Below are 11,894 nucleotides of genomic sequence, written 5' to 3' on the forward strand. Positions count from 1 at the left end.
AACATCTAGTAAAAAATTGAGCTTGAAAACTGTCCAACCACGTAAATTAAATAAATATTTCACTCGATTAAATTCATAAAATAGAAAGAAAAATCAATTTTAAATTCGATAAATCCCTCGAGAATCATTTTAAAAATATATTTGCAAACTAATAATAAATAATAAATAACGTTTGAATACAGTTTGTGTCGAAGAAATAATAAAATGGAATATTCCGAATAATTTGTGTTGGACGTACATATGTGACACTGATTCATGGTTCCTCCATGTCTGACGCACGTGACGCGCGAAAGAACGAGAGAAACAGTACAAAGGGGAGCCTGTGAATTATTTAAATTCGAGAGAAAGAAGTAAATGACGCTATAAAATAAATTACCAATTCGCGAGAACGTGATCCTGGCAATTAAATTTGTCGTAAAACGTTCGTTCGAAGTATTTCACGAAGAGCAATTTCTTGAACTACCCTTCCGTCTTAAATTGACGCAGGGATCCTGTTAATGGTAATTCGGGATCCACCGTCGTGACGTGTTTGAACAAACAGATATCGTTCAAAGAGGGAGGTTAAAAAGTCGAGTATCAAAGTGGGGGAAAGGTTTTAGGAATTAGAAAAATGCCAAACAGGGGATGACATGTTGAGAGGGAGGTACTATGATGAATCGACGCTGGGAACGTCGATGTTCCCGTTTAAAAATTAAAATAAGGGTGGACTCGATGGGGTATTGAAGGTAAACAGCCCCAGAGTGTTTTTGATAGTGGAAGAAGGTCGAAGGAATTTATTGCTCCGTTATACTAAAAGGTCCCTCGCCAGAGTGGAAGGAAAACTTTGCATTCCCTGGTAAGAAAAGCGATCAATTATTGCGAAATGGAAAAATAATTCACCCAAGGAGCCATCGATCTTTTTATTAATAACCAGTTTGCCTGTAGAAATTTTATCGAATTTATTTTTCTCGCGAGAGGGTTGAATTTTGCGAGGGGTTCAATAAATTTAAAATAGTTCGAATATAAAAGTAAACAAACACTGACCTTATATAATATCTGCTTCATTTTCTCGGGTTAAAATAAGAGGAACGTAGAAACTTTTCCTCGCGACGAAGCAATATGGCCGCCAGGCTTGCTCGACCACTTCTTTGATGCGACAGAGTCTCTGTTTTTATTCAATTCACTCATAAAACAGATTCCTAGTGAAATAAATGCACCCACGACTGGGTATTGTCTTTGAAAGTAATTTTAACCTCTATTTAGGGCCAAATGTTTAAATAAAAATACTAATTTTGACATTTTATTTGCTGTATAGTTTTCATTTAATGATTACTGCAAAATATAATAATAAATGGAGAAAGTGGTCATTGAATCATAGGTACATTTATTTCAAGTAATTATAACCTCTACTTAGGGGCAAATATTTAAATAAAAATTCACTGTTTGGTCATTGGGACAGCGATACACTCATTTTGATATTTTATTTGTTGTATATTATTCATTTCATGATTGCTATAAAATAAAATAATCATGCAGAATTTATTCCAAGTAATTCTGTATATTTTTCACTTCATGATTGCTATAAAATAAAATAAAAATGCAGAAAGTGTTTGGTTACTGGTACATTTATTCCAAGCAATTATAACCTCTACTTAGGGACAAATATTTAAATAAAAATTCAGTGTTTGGCCATTGGGACATTGGTATATTTATTATTACAGTTTATTTGTTGTATATTTTTCACTTCATGATTGCTATAAAATAAAATAAAAATGCAGAAAGTGTTTGGTTACTGGTACATTTATTCCAAGTAATTATAACCTCTACTTAGGGACAAATATTTAAATAAAAATTCACTGGTTGGTCATTGGGACAGCGATACACTCATTTTGATATTTTATTTGTTGTATATTATTCATTTCATGATTGCTATAAAATAAAATAAGCATGCAGAATTTATTCCAAGTAATTCTGTATATTTTTCACTTCATGATTGCTATAAAATAAAATAAAAATGCAGAAAGTGTTTGGTTACTGGTACATTTATTCCAAGTAATTATAACCTCCACTTAGGGACAAATATTTAAACAAAAATTCAGTGTTTGGCCATTGGGACATTGGTATATTTATTATTACAGTTTATTTGTTGTATATTTTTCACTTCATGATTGCTATAAAATAAAATAAAAATGCAGAAAGTGTTTGGTTACTGGTACATTTATTCCAAGTAATTATAACCTCTACTTAGGGACAAATATTTAAATAAAAATTCACTGTTTGGTCATTGGGACAGCGATACACTCATTTTGATATTTTATTTGTTGTATATTATTCATTTCATGATTGCTATAAAATAAAATAATCATGCAGAATTTATTCCAAGTAATTCTGTATATTTTTCACTTCATGATTGCTATAAAATAAAATAAAAATGCAGAAAGTGTTTGGTTACTGGTACATTTATTCCAAGTAATTATAACCTCTACTTAGGGACAAATATTTAAATAAAAATTCAGTGTTTGGCCATTGGGACATTGGTATATTTATTATTACAGTTTATTTGTTGTATATTTTTCACTTCATGATTGCTATAAAATAAAATAAAAATGCAGAAAGTGTTTGGTTACTGGTACATTTATTCCTAGTAATTTTAACCTCTACTTAGCAGCAACTATTTAAATAAAAATTCACTGGTTGGTCATTGGGACAGCGATACACTCATTTTGATATTTTATTTGTTGTATATTATTCATTTCATGATTGCTATAAAATAAAATAAGCATGCAGAATTTATTCCAAGTAATTCTGTATATTTTTCATTTCATAATTGTTGTGAAATACCGAACAAATTTAGACATTGGGGCATTGATACATTTATTCCAAGTAATTTTAGTATTTTATTTGATACATATTTTTAATTTCATAATTGCTATAAGATAGTAAAAAAATTGTTTGATTTAGATAGAATTTTTCCTAATTCTCTTACTTTTGAAAATATTTCCTTGAATTTCTATATTTCTTCTAAATAATTTCATACTCTTGACTACGATTAACAACACCGAATAGTCGAAAATCGATTTATGATTTTTATACAAATTAATTGCCACGTTCCATGTCCCGAAATTTCACAGTTCAATACTTTGTTACGCCAATTAGAAATCTGAAACTTTCGTTATTATTTTATATCGAAAGCACCCTACGCTATTAAATACATACATGCAAAATCCAGTTACGTAAAGACAATAACGATTTTTTTAACAGCATATCGATCCCATCAATATTTTTAAACTCTATCGAATAAATACAATTTCTTTTAATTAGATCACACTATCTTCCATTCTATTTCCTGCACTTCCTAATTAATTTTGAAATTTTTAGGCTATTTTCCATAGTATTTCAATCAAATTGTTGTCCAAAATGAGATAATTTTGTGGGTCTGTGAAACAGAGGAAAGGTTTCATATTTCAAGATAATTTTGTGAGTCTGTGAAACAGTGGAATGGTTTCATATTTCAAGATAATTTTGTGGGTCTGTGAAACAGTGGAATGGTTTCATATTTCAAGATGATTTTGTGGGTTTGTGAAACAGTAATATAATTTCATATTTCAAGATAATTTTGTGGGTTAGTAAAACAGTGAAACGTTCTCACATTTCAAGATAATTTTGTGGGTTTTTGAAACAGTGAAACGTTCTCACATTTCAAGATAATTTTGTGGGTTTGTGGAACAATGAAACGTTCCCACATTTCAAGATAATACTATGGGATCGTGAAATGACTTTCTAAAGCTATGATAACCTAAATATACCAATTTTCTTTGACATATTTCCCCCGAAAGTCTCAACTGGTACTTGAAATAAGTTATCATCGTTTTAAAACAATCGTGGTTCGATTCGACAGTGAACTTTTATGAGAAGTCGTTCAGCCATTCCGTAGCCGGAGTTCTCGACTTTGGAAATTCCTGGCCCGTAGCCACGGGGGTGAGAAATTGTTCGAAACGTCGCGATCGGCCGCGGCAACGACCGTCGGCGCTTCAGCTTTAATCCACACGGTGTAATTCCGAGATTAACCGTGCGTGTACGTGGATTTCGCCAGGCTCCGCGCTCGCGGAGATTATTCCTCGACCCCTCCATACCTGTGTAATGACAAAGCAGCAACCCTCCCCCCCTGGCCACCCCCCGTTTCCCTACGAAATACGTCTCCGTCGATGGGAAATTTTAATCCGGATCAAAGAGTGCCTCTGCCCCGTTCGACGACCTCCAGTGCACGCTTTTTCCACCAACAGTTGTCGCTAACTCTTTTATCGGACCATCCACCCCCTACCCTCCCGGAAATTCCGCCCTCCGGATCATAATTGCCCATTGATTTCGTTCAGAAACACCCTCCACTCCCCTCCCACACAAATCAACACTTTTTGTATTTTCTTTAATATAAATAGACTGGGGGGTAGTTTTGCAAATTTTTTTTTGACAGAATTAATCAAATCGGGGGTTTGTCAACCCTTAAATACAATAATTTAATTTTTTTTAATATTTATTTTAAATTTTGTGTTTTTTATGTATTTGTATGTTGAGGGTTTTTTGTAGCTTTTCAAAAATTAAAATCTTAAATAAATAAACATAAACATCAGCAATATAATTTATGAAATATTTATCTACAATTTAGAGAAACATTGTAATCAAATAACAATATTAAAATAGACCTGTAGTTTGAGATACATGTCAATTTTAACATTTTTTTTTAGGGGTAGTTTACCCTAGAATTAATTATTACAAAATTCTGAACAGTATGTGAGTGTTTATATAGCTGTAATAAACCAATAATATTAAAATAAATCTTCACCTCGAGTTACATCAATTTTAACTTACTTTTTTAGGGGTAGTTTCCCCTAGAATTAATTATTACAAAATTGTGAACAGCTTGTGAATGTTTATACAGCTGTAATAAAATAACAATATTAAAATAGACCTCCATTTGAGATACATGTCAATTTTAACATTTTTTTTGTAGGGGTAGTTTCCCCTAAAATGAATTTTTACTGCTGTGAACAGCAGTGTTTATATAGCTGTAATAATATAACAATATTAAAATAGACCTCCATTTTGAGATACATGTAAATTTTAACATTTTTTTTTAGGGGTAGTTTCCCCTAGAATTAATTATTACAAAATTCCGAACAGCTATGTAAACATTCACAAGCTCTTATAAAATGCCAATATTGAAATAAATCTCTACCTCGAGTTACATCAATTTTAACATTTTTTTTAGGGGTAGTTTCCCCTAGAATTAATTATTACAAAATTCTGAACAGCTATGTAAACATTCATAAGCTCTTATAAAATGCCAATATTAATATAAATCTCCACCTCGAGTCACATCAATATTAACATTTTTGTTAAGGGGTAGTTTCCCCTAGAACAAATTATTACAAAACTGTAAACCCCTATGTAAACATTCACGAGTCGTTCACAATTTAAAAAAACACTCTAATAAAGTAACAACATTAAAATATCCCTCCGCTTCGATATGCACATCAATTTCAACACATTTTGCTAGGGGTAGTTCCCCTCTGGAATAAATTATTACGTATTCTGACCCACTGTGACCACGTCCAAAAAAACGAAGTTACTACCCCTTCAAAAATTTATATTCGTGGTTGGAAGAATTACGACATAGTCAAGGGGGTTGACAGTACGCGTACAGGGGGGGGAGGGGGGGAATTTTTACGAGCGTGTATCGACGTCTCGAGGCGTCTTCATGGTGTCCGGAAGCCGGAGGACGCGATAGAATTGCCACGTCGCCTTGTTCCGGGGGAGTTGACTCGTCCGCTAGAGTATTTTAATTGAACGGTCTACGAGCGCTAATCAAGTTTCTCCGCCCGCTGGATAATATTGATTTTCCCTCCGTTCGTTGAAAATTCAATTTTCCCCCACCCCGCCACCGGCCTTCTGTTTCCCCGTCTCTCTCCCTCCTGTTCGGAATTTCCGTCGCGGACAAATATCGAAATCTCTGTTGACGCCTCCAGGGGGGATGAAAAAAACCCACCCCCTTGCACAGTATCGCGGTAATTTTCGTTTTTGGGCGCGCGGACTAATTAGGTCGTCGCTTCTTCTCGTCGAATAATTATTCGCGTTCTTTTTATCGCGTCCATGTATCGAGCTGACAGTTTTTACCCCCCACGAAGCAAAAAGGATTCTTTTTTTTTTAAGGAAAGAACTTGGAAAAAACGATCTTGCTTCCGTTTGGTGCACTTTGTCTCGATGGCGGCGTGGTTAAACGCGGGAAGAGAAGGGAGGGGGTGGAAACGAGCGAGAAACGGGAGAGAAAATTTATGGGAGACCGTCCCCCCCCCCCGGATATACCTACGCGGGCGCGCGAGATTAATATTACTTTATGAATCCTAAGAAGCTTATGAAAACCCTGTCAAGTTAATAAATCGATAAAGTTTTCTCACTTTATCGGGCACTTGTGCGCGACGAGCGAATAGGAGAGAAAAATTGAGAGCGTGGGGTCGGAGGGGGAAGAACCGCGTCGTTTCACCGCGCGACAGCGCTCGAATAACCCGAGAAAATAAAGGGGCCTCTTACGTATTCGTAGTTGGCTTATTTCCGCGCCCGCGGAGAAGCTGTCGCGGTCCTCCCGACGTCCTGGCGGAAGGTAAAATTGATTTTTACGACGGTGAGATCCGCCATGCCAGTAATTGGAAACGACCCCCGAAAGGGGTGTAATGATTTTTTAACGGGGAATCGATAACGCCGATGGAAACAACGCCGGGATTATCCTTCCATTTGTGCCCCCCCAGCCTCCCGCGAACCTCTGCCAACAAACAGGGGCTTACGATTCTCCATGAACCCGGAGAATCTCTAACGAACGACGCGTCTTTATTTTCCAGCCACCGTTATCTCTATAGTTTATTGCGTCCATTGTCCCCGTCCGGCTAGTTATCACGTTCGTTTATTTATAAGGGAACTTTATGGACGCCATTTACCGTCGCGTCCCACGTAATAACAATAATAGCCTTGTAATGCCATGCGCGATTCTAATTGCAGCGCCGAACTTCGTGAGCTCCATGTCCCAGGGAGACTTCGTCTACTTCTTCTTCCGGGAAACCGCCGTGGAATATATCAATTGCGGCAAGGTAAGTAGTTACGCGACCCTTAATTGCGCAATTAGTTTCGCGAACGTGGATCCATTCCGGGAAACGACCGGAAAATCGACGACGATTAAACATCCCGAAACTGTTACGTATCCTCGAGAACTTTAACGGCCGAACCCCCGGACCTGTTCGACGCGATACTTAATCCCTTCGTTAATATTTGACTGCGTCGTCTCACTGCTACGCGTAAAACTCCATCAAACGTCACTATTTAACACACCTAACGGTTGATTCCAGGCTGTCATTTGGTGAGCTTTGGCGGAAAACAGCCAACCAATAGGATAGCGATCGGTAAAAAGTAGATTATATAGGCGAATTTTTCAGAAAAATCGACAGGGGGGTGCCAGAGATTTTCGACGAAAAAAAAAAGTTTCTCAACTGACCGCCATCCATGAGAAGAGGCCGCTAAAATCACCTCCGAATTTTCAGGTCGGTATGGCAGTCAGATTCGGCCGCGAAAGTCCATAAGGTGAAAGGTCTATTCATATATCTCGTCTGTGATATAGGTCACCGGTCGGTAAAAAGTCGATTATGTAGGTCACCGGTCGGTAAAAAGTCGATAATGTAGGTCACCGGTCGGTAAAAAGTCGATAACGTAGGTCACCGGTCGGTAAAAAGTCGATAATGCAGGTCATCAGTCGGTAAAAAGCCGATAATGTAGGTTACCGGTCGGTAAAAAATTGATTAATAGGCGACCAGTCGGTAAAGCGTCATTACCAATGATGCAAATTACATAGACATTAATTTTTATCGTTGAAAGTGGTTTTCATCTCAATAAATACATCATAAAAAAGATATAAATAACGTGTATGTGTAACAGATGCCTAGAAATGTCTACCAAGGTGGAGAAATTCGTTCGAAGAGGCGCGATAGCGGTCGATGTCGACCAACCATAAAAGTCGACCTTTTCCGACCCTTTTCAAGCGTCTTAATGACACCTTGCGCCACGTCTTGTAGCAGTGGGAACGTGTTTTCGGTCGAATACAGTCGCTTGGAACTCGATGTGACGACATCGTAACGGGGGGGAGGGCTCGTTGCAACTTCGTTCTCAAAGTCTACGAACAATTTTCGGCAAGCTACGCGGAAAATCTGTAATCGCGAGGCGCGTCTAGGGCGAACCTCGAGGCCAATTTATCGACAAAGGTGCCGCCTGCGAGAACGCATCGCCGCGTATCAAAGATGGCTGAAATTATTATCCGCGTCAGAATTTAACCAACTGATCCGCCAGTCAAACTAAAAAGTTGCTCTGTCAAATTTTATTATCAATTTTTTCGAGATGGATTCAGTTACTTGATGTATCTCCTGTAGTATCTATCGAGCGTATAAAATTCCAGCCCCATCTCTGACGCGTGTATGCAGAGATAATCAAGAGATCGACAGACACGCGATCTTATCAAACAACTGTCAACGACCCGGATCCACGGCTCGCGGTGGAGGTCAGAATTAGCGATGAGATCAAGTCAATATTTACTCACAAATTCAAATCAAAGCTCCGATAACCAAGGACCATTCGTGAGAAATTCATTGTACACGAAATGCACTGTATGAACTGGCCTCGAATTTCAGAACAAGCGATAACCATGTTTGATTCCACCTCGAAGCACATGCTTTTGATGTTCGAATAATCTACGAATGGCCTCGAGAGAGAGTGTACCTCTGTTGGGAGTTTCTGCTTTTTCGATAATGCTACTTGTTTGGCACTTGATCCCATCGCTGGCCAGATCTATTCACGCTCATGCACGGTTCCCGTTCCTGTTTCAGACCGTTTATTCTCGCGTGGCGAGAGTCTGTAAGTACGATCGAGGCGGACCACATCGGTATCGCAATAGGTGGACCTCGTTCCTAAAGTCTCGTCTTAATTGCTCCGTCACCGGAGACTTTCCTTTTTACTTCAATGAAATACGTAAGTACAGCCTTTGTTCCCCCTTCAACAGCTCCAGCGATCGATCTCCGTTCCCAGCAAACGTTCAACCGAATATCACCTCTCTCAGTGAATAATATCTTTAAATAGAAAAAGAATTGTAAAAATGGACGAAATATTCGGAGATCGATCGGTACACTACTGGACCAAACGCTGTGAAAATCTTCCTATCTCATCAGGTTTTTAAGGGTTGATGAGTTGGAGTCAAATAGAATTTATTTTAGAGCTATAAACAAATCCAAAATTAGCTACGACTCTTGCACCCCCCGAAAAGCCTGATGCAACGGAGAATTAGACATCAGAATTGCAAGAAGGGTTTTTTCCCCGGTCGAGTAGCGTTATTAAAGAGCAGCGTTTGCCTAGTTGGGGTGGGATGGGGGAAATAAATTTCGCCGACCCCGCTCGTAAATGTCTCCGCGGCCAGCGAGAGCGTTCGCGCAAACAAAGGGCTCTCGCGAAATTACAACGGGCGTTATTTGCAGAATCAACGACGGAGCTGATATCGGGTCAGTACGGGAATAAGTCGGCTCAGTTAATATACGGCACGTTCACCACCCCTGTGAACAGCATCAGCGGCTCGGCCGTTTGCGCCTTCTCCCTGCAGGACATCGCCGACACCTTCAAGGGCAACTTCAAGGAGCAGAGCGCTATCAACTCCAACTGGCTGCCCGTGCAGAGCGCCAAGGTCCCGGACCCGAGGCCCGGTCAATGCGTCAACGACTCACGCACCTTGCCCGACCTGACACTAAATTTCATCCACACGCACTCTCTCATGGACGAGCTGGTCCCCAGCTTCTTTGGACAGCCCATCGTCATCCGCACCAGCTTCCAGTAAGTGCAATAGTCATAAAACACCTTTGTCGGTTCGTATTAACACTTTACCGACCGCTCTGATACCCGATGAGCAGGCTACCGGTCGGTAAAAGACAGATTAGTAGGCTAGCGGTCGGTAAACAGTCGGTCAGTAGGCTAGCGGTCGGTAACAAACCGACTGGTAGGGTTGCAGTCGGTAACAAACCGACTGGTAGGGTTGCAGTCGGTAAACACCAAGTGGTAGACTACCAGTCGATAAAGTTAACGAGATATCTTTTGAAATTTCAGCTACAGGTTCACCCAGATCGCCGTGGATCCCCAAGTGAAAACCCCCAGCGGAAAGACGTACGACGTGCTGTTCATCGGCACGGACAACGGGAAGGTGATCAAGGCGGTGAACGCGGAGTCCGCTGACACCCACACGAAGGTCAGCCCGGTGGTGATCGAGGAGATCCAGGCGTTCCCGTCGACGGTGCCAGTGCGGGGTATAAAAGTGGTGAGGGCGTCGCAGGCGGGCGACGGCCTCGAAGATGGCAGACTGGTCGTCATCGCCGACAGCCAGGTCCAGGCCCTGAGGCTCCATCGCTGCTACAGCGATAGGATCCTGTCGTGCGGCGAGTGCGTGGCCCTGCAAGACCCTTATTGCGCCTGGGACAAAGTGGAGGGCAAATGCAGAGCCCTTGTAGGACCAGTAGCCACAAATGCCAGCAGGTTCTTGCAAAGCGTCGCGACGGGGTTGCACAGCTCCTGCCCCCCGAGCAAAGGCCTGAACAAGGACGCTGGAAGCGTGGGCGCCATTTCCGCGAACCAGAACAAATTCCCCCAGGACTCCATGATCCCCAACAAGGAGGGCCAAGGTGGGGAGATCATCAACATCATGCAAGACGACGAGGAACAGAATGGCTCAGGTAATTAATAACTTCAGGATCGTTACGATAGTATTTATTGTACCAAAACTTGATTACATTTGAGTTCCTTTTCTGATCCAGGTCCAGAGGTGACTGCAGCAGACTCGCCACCGCCGCAGTACTCCTTGAAAACTTTGGTGATAGCGGTGGTAGCCGGTGCGTTGGCGGCACTGTTGGTCGGTTTTGTAGCTGGCTGCCTGTGCGACAGGAAATGCAGGAAAGACGAGGATGACAATCTGCCGTACCCGGACACGGAGTACGAGTACTTTGAACAACGCCAGAATGTTAACAGGTGAGGACAATTGACTATTTTAAGATTCCAAGAAGAGATCATTTGATGGCTGGCAATTTCCGCTTAGTATCGACTCCGTGTATAGTTTAAGAGTCTTGCACCTTACAGATCTTAATTTTAACATAGCCTGTCCACCTGAATCTATGAGCTCAAATCAAAGATGTCAAGTAGTCTGCACCTCTATGATCTCTTCTAGTCAAAAAGGCCTGAAGGTAAGATGGAGCATATTGACAATGAGTTTGATGTGTTTAGGCTAGCACCGGAGCCAAAGTTGCTGCCTCAGGAGGAAGTGACGTACGCGGAGCCGGTGTTGGTTCCCCAGCCACCCAAGCTCCATTCACCGAAGGGGACGATGCGAAAGCCGCCACCTACGCCTACGGAAACGCTGTTCCAGTTCCCGGACGGGTACGGTTTCCGCGGACCCAGGGACAACTTTGGTACTCTGCGGTCCCACCAGGGCGACGCGTATCGACGCAACGACGGGTTCGCGACCACCCGCAGCGTGAAGAAGGTTTATCTCTGAGAAACGAGCGAGGAGGGAGGCGGCCGTCACCGGAGCCTAGGACGGCCAGCTCGCAATCGCCGTAACGCGATTGTGACATCCGGGGGACAGTCGAACCGTGAGCTCGCGGGACCGAGGGCGCTAGAGTCGCCCTCGCCGCCGTCGAGCGTGTCGTCCAGTTCCCCGTCGCCTCCCTCCTCGTCACCATCGCCAACCCTCGTACCGATCGCCATGACAGGCGGCTCGCCGCCGCCGCCGACGCCACCCTGCAGCTTCATCTATCGATCATAGTCGTCGTCGTCGTCGGCGTCGGCGTCCACCTCAC

General features: G+C 41.5%; 1 protein-coding gene across 1 annotated transcript in view; it reads left to right on the forward strand.

Annotated features, from left to right (window-relative positions):
- Positions 1-11,590, forward strand: part of LOC122399817 (semaphorin-1A) — a 298,820-nt gene extending 287,230 nt beyond the window's left edge. The window contains exons 4-9 of the mRNA XM_043400793.1: positions 7,027-7,115; positions 8,895-9,036; positions 9,537-9,885; positions 10,156-10,775; positions 10,857-11,067; positions 11,320-11,590. Of these exons, the coding sequence (XP_043256728.1) occupies positions 7,027-7,115; positions 8,895-9,036; positions 9,537-9,885; positions 10,156-10,775; positions 10,857-11,067; positions 11,320-11,590 (1,682 nt within the window). The remainder of the gene's footprint in view (positions 1-7,026; positions 7,116-8,894; positions 9,037-9,536; positions 9,886-10,155; positions 10,776-10,856; positions 11,068-11,319) is intronic.
- The last annotated feature ends 304 nt before the right edge of the window (positions 11,591-11,894 follow it).

The sequence above is a fragment of the Colletes gigas genome, unplaced genomic scaffold (genome assembly GCF_013123115.1).
Source record: "Colletes gigas isolate AHSC1104 unplaced genomic scaffold, ASM1312311v1 Colletes_gigas_Sc00015, whole genome shotgun sequence".
Taxonomy (NCBI): Eukaryota; Metazoa; Arthropoda; class Insecta; order Hymenoptera; family Colletidae; genus Colletes; species Colletes gigas.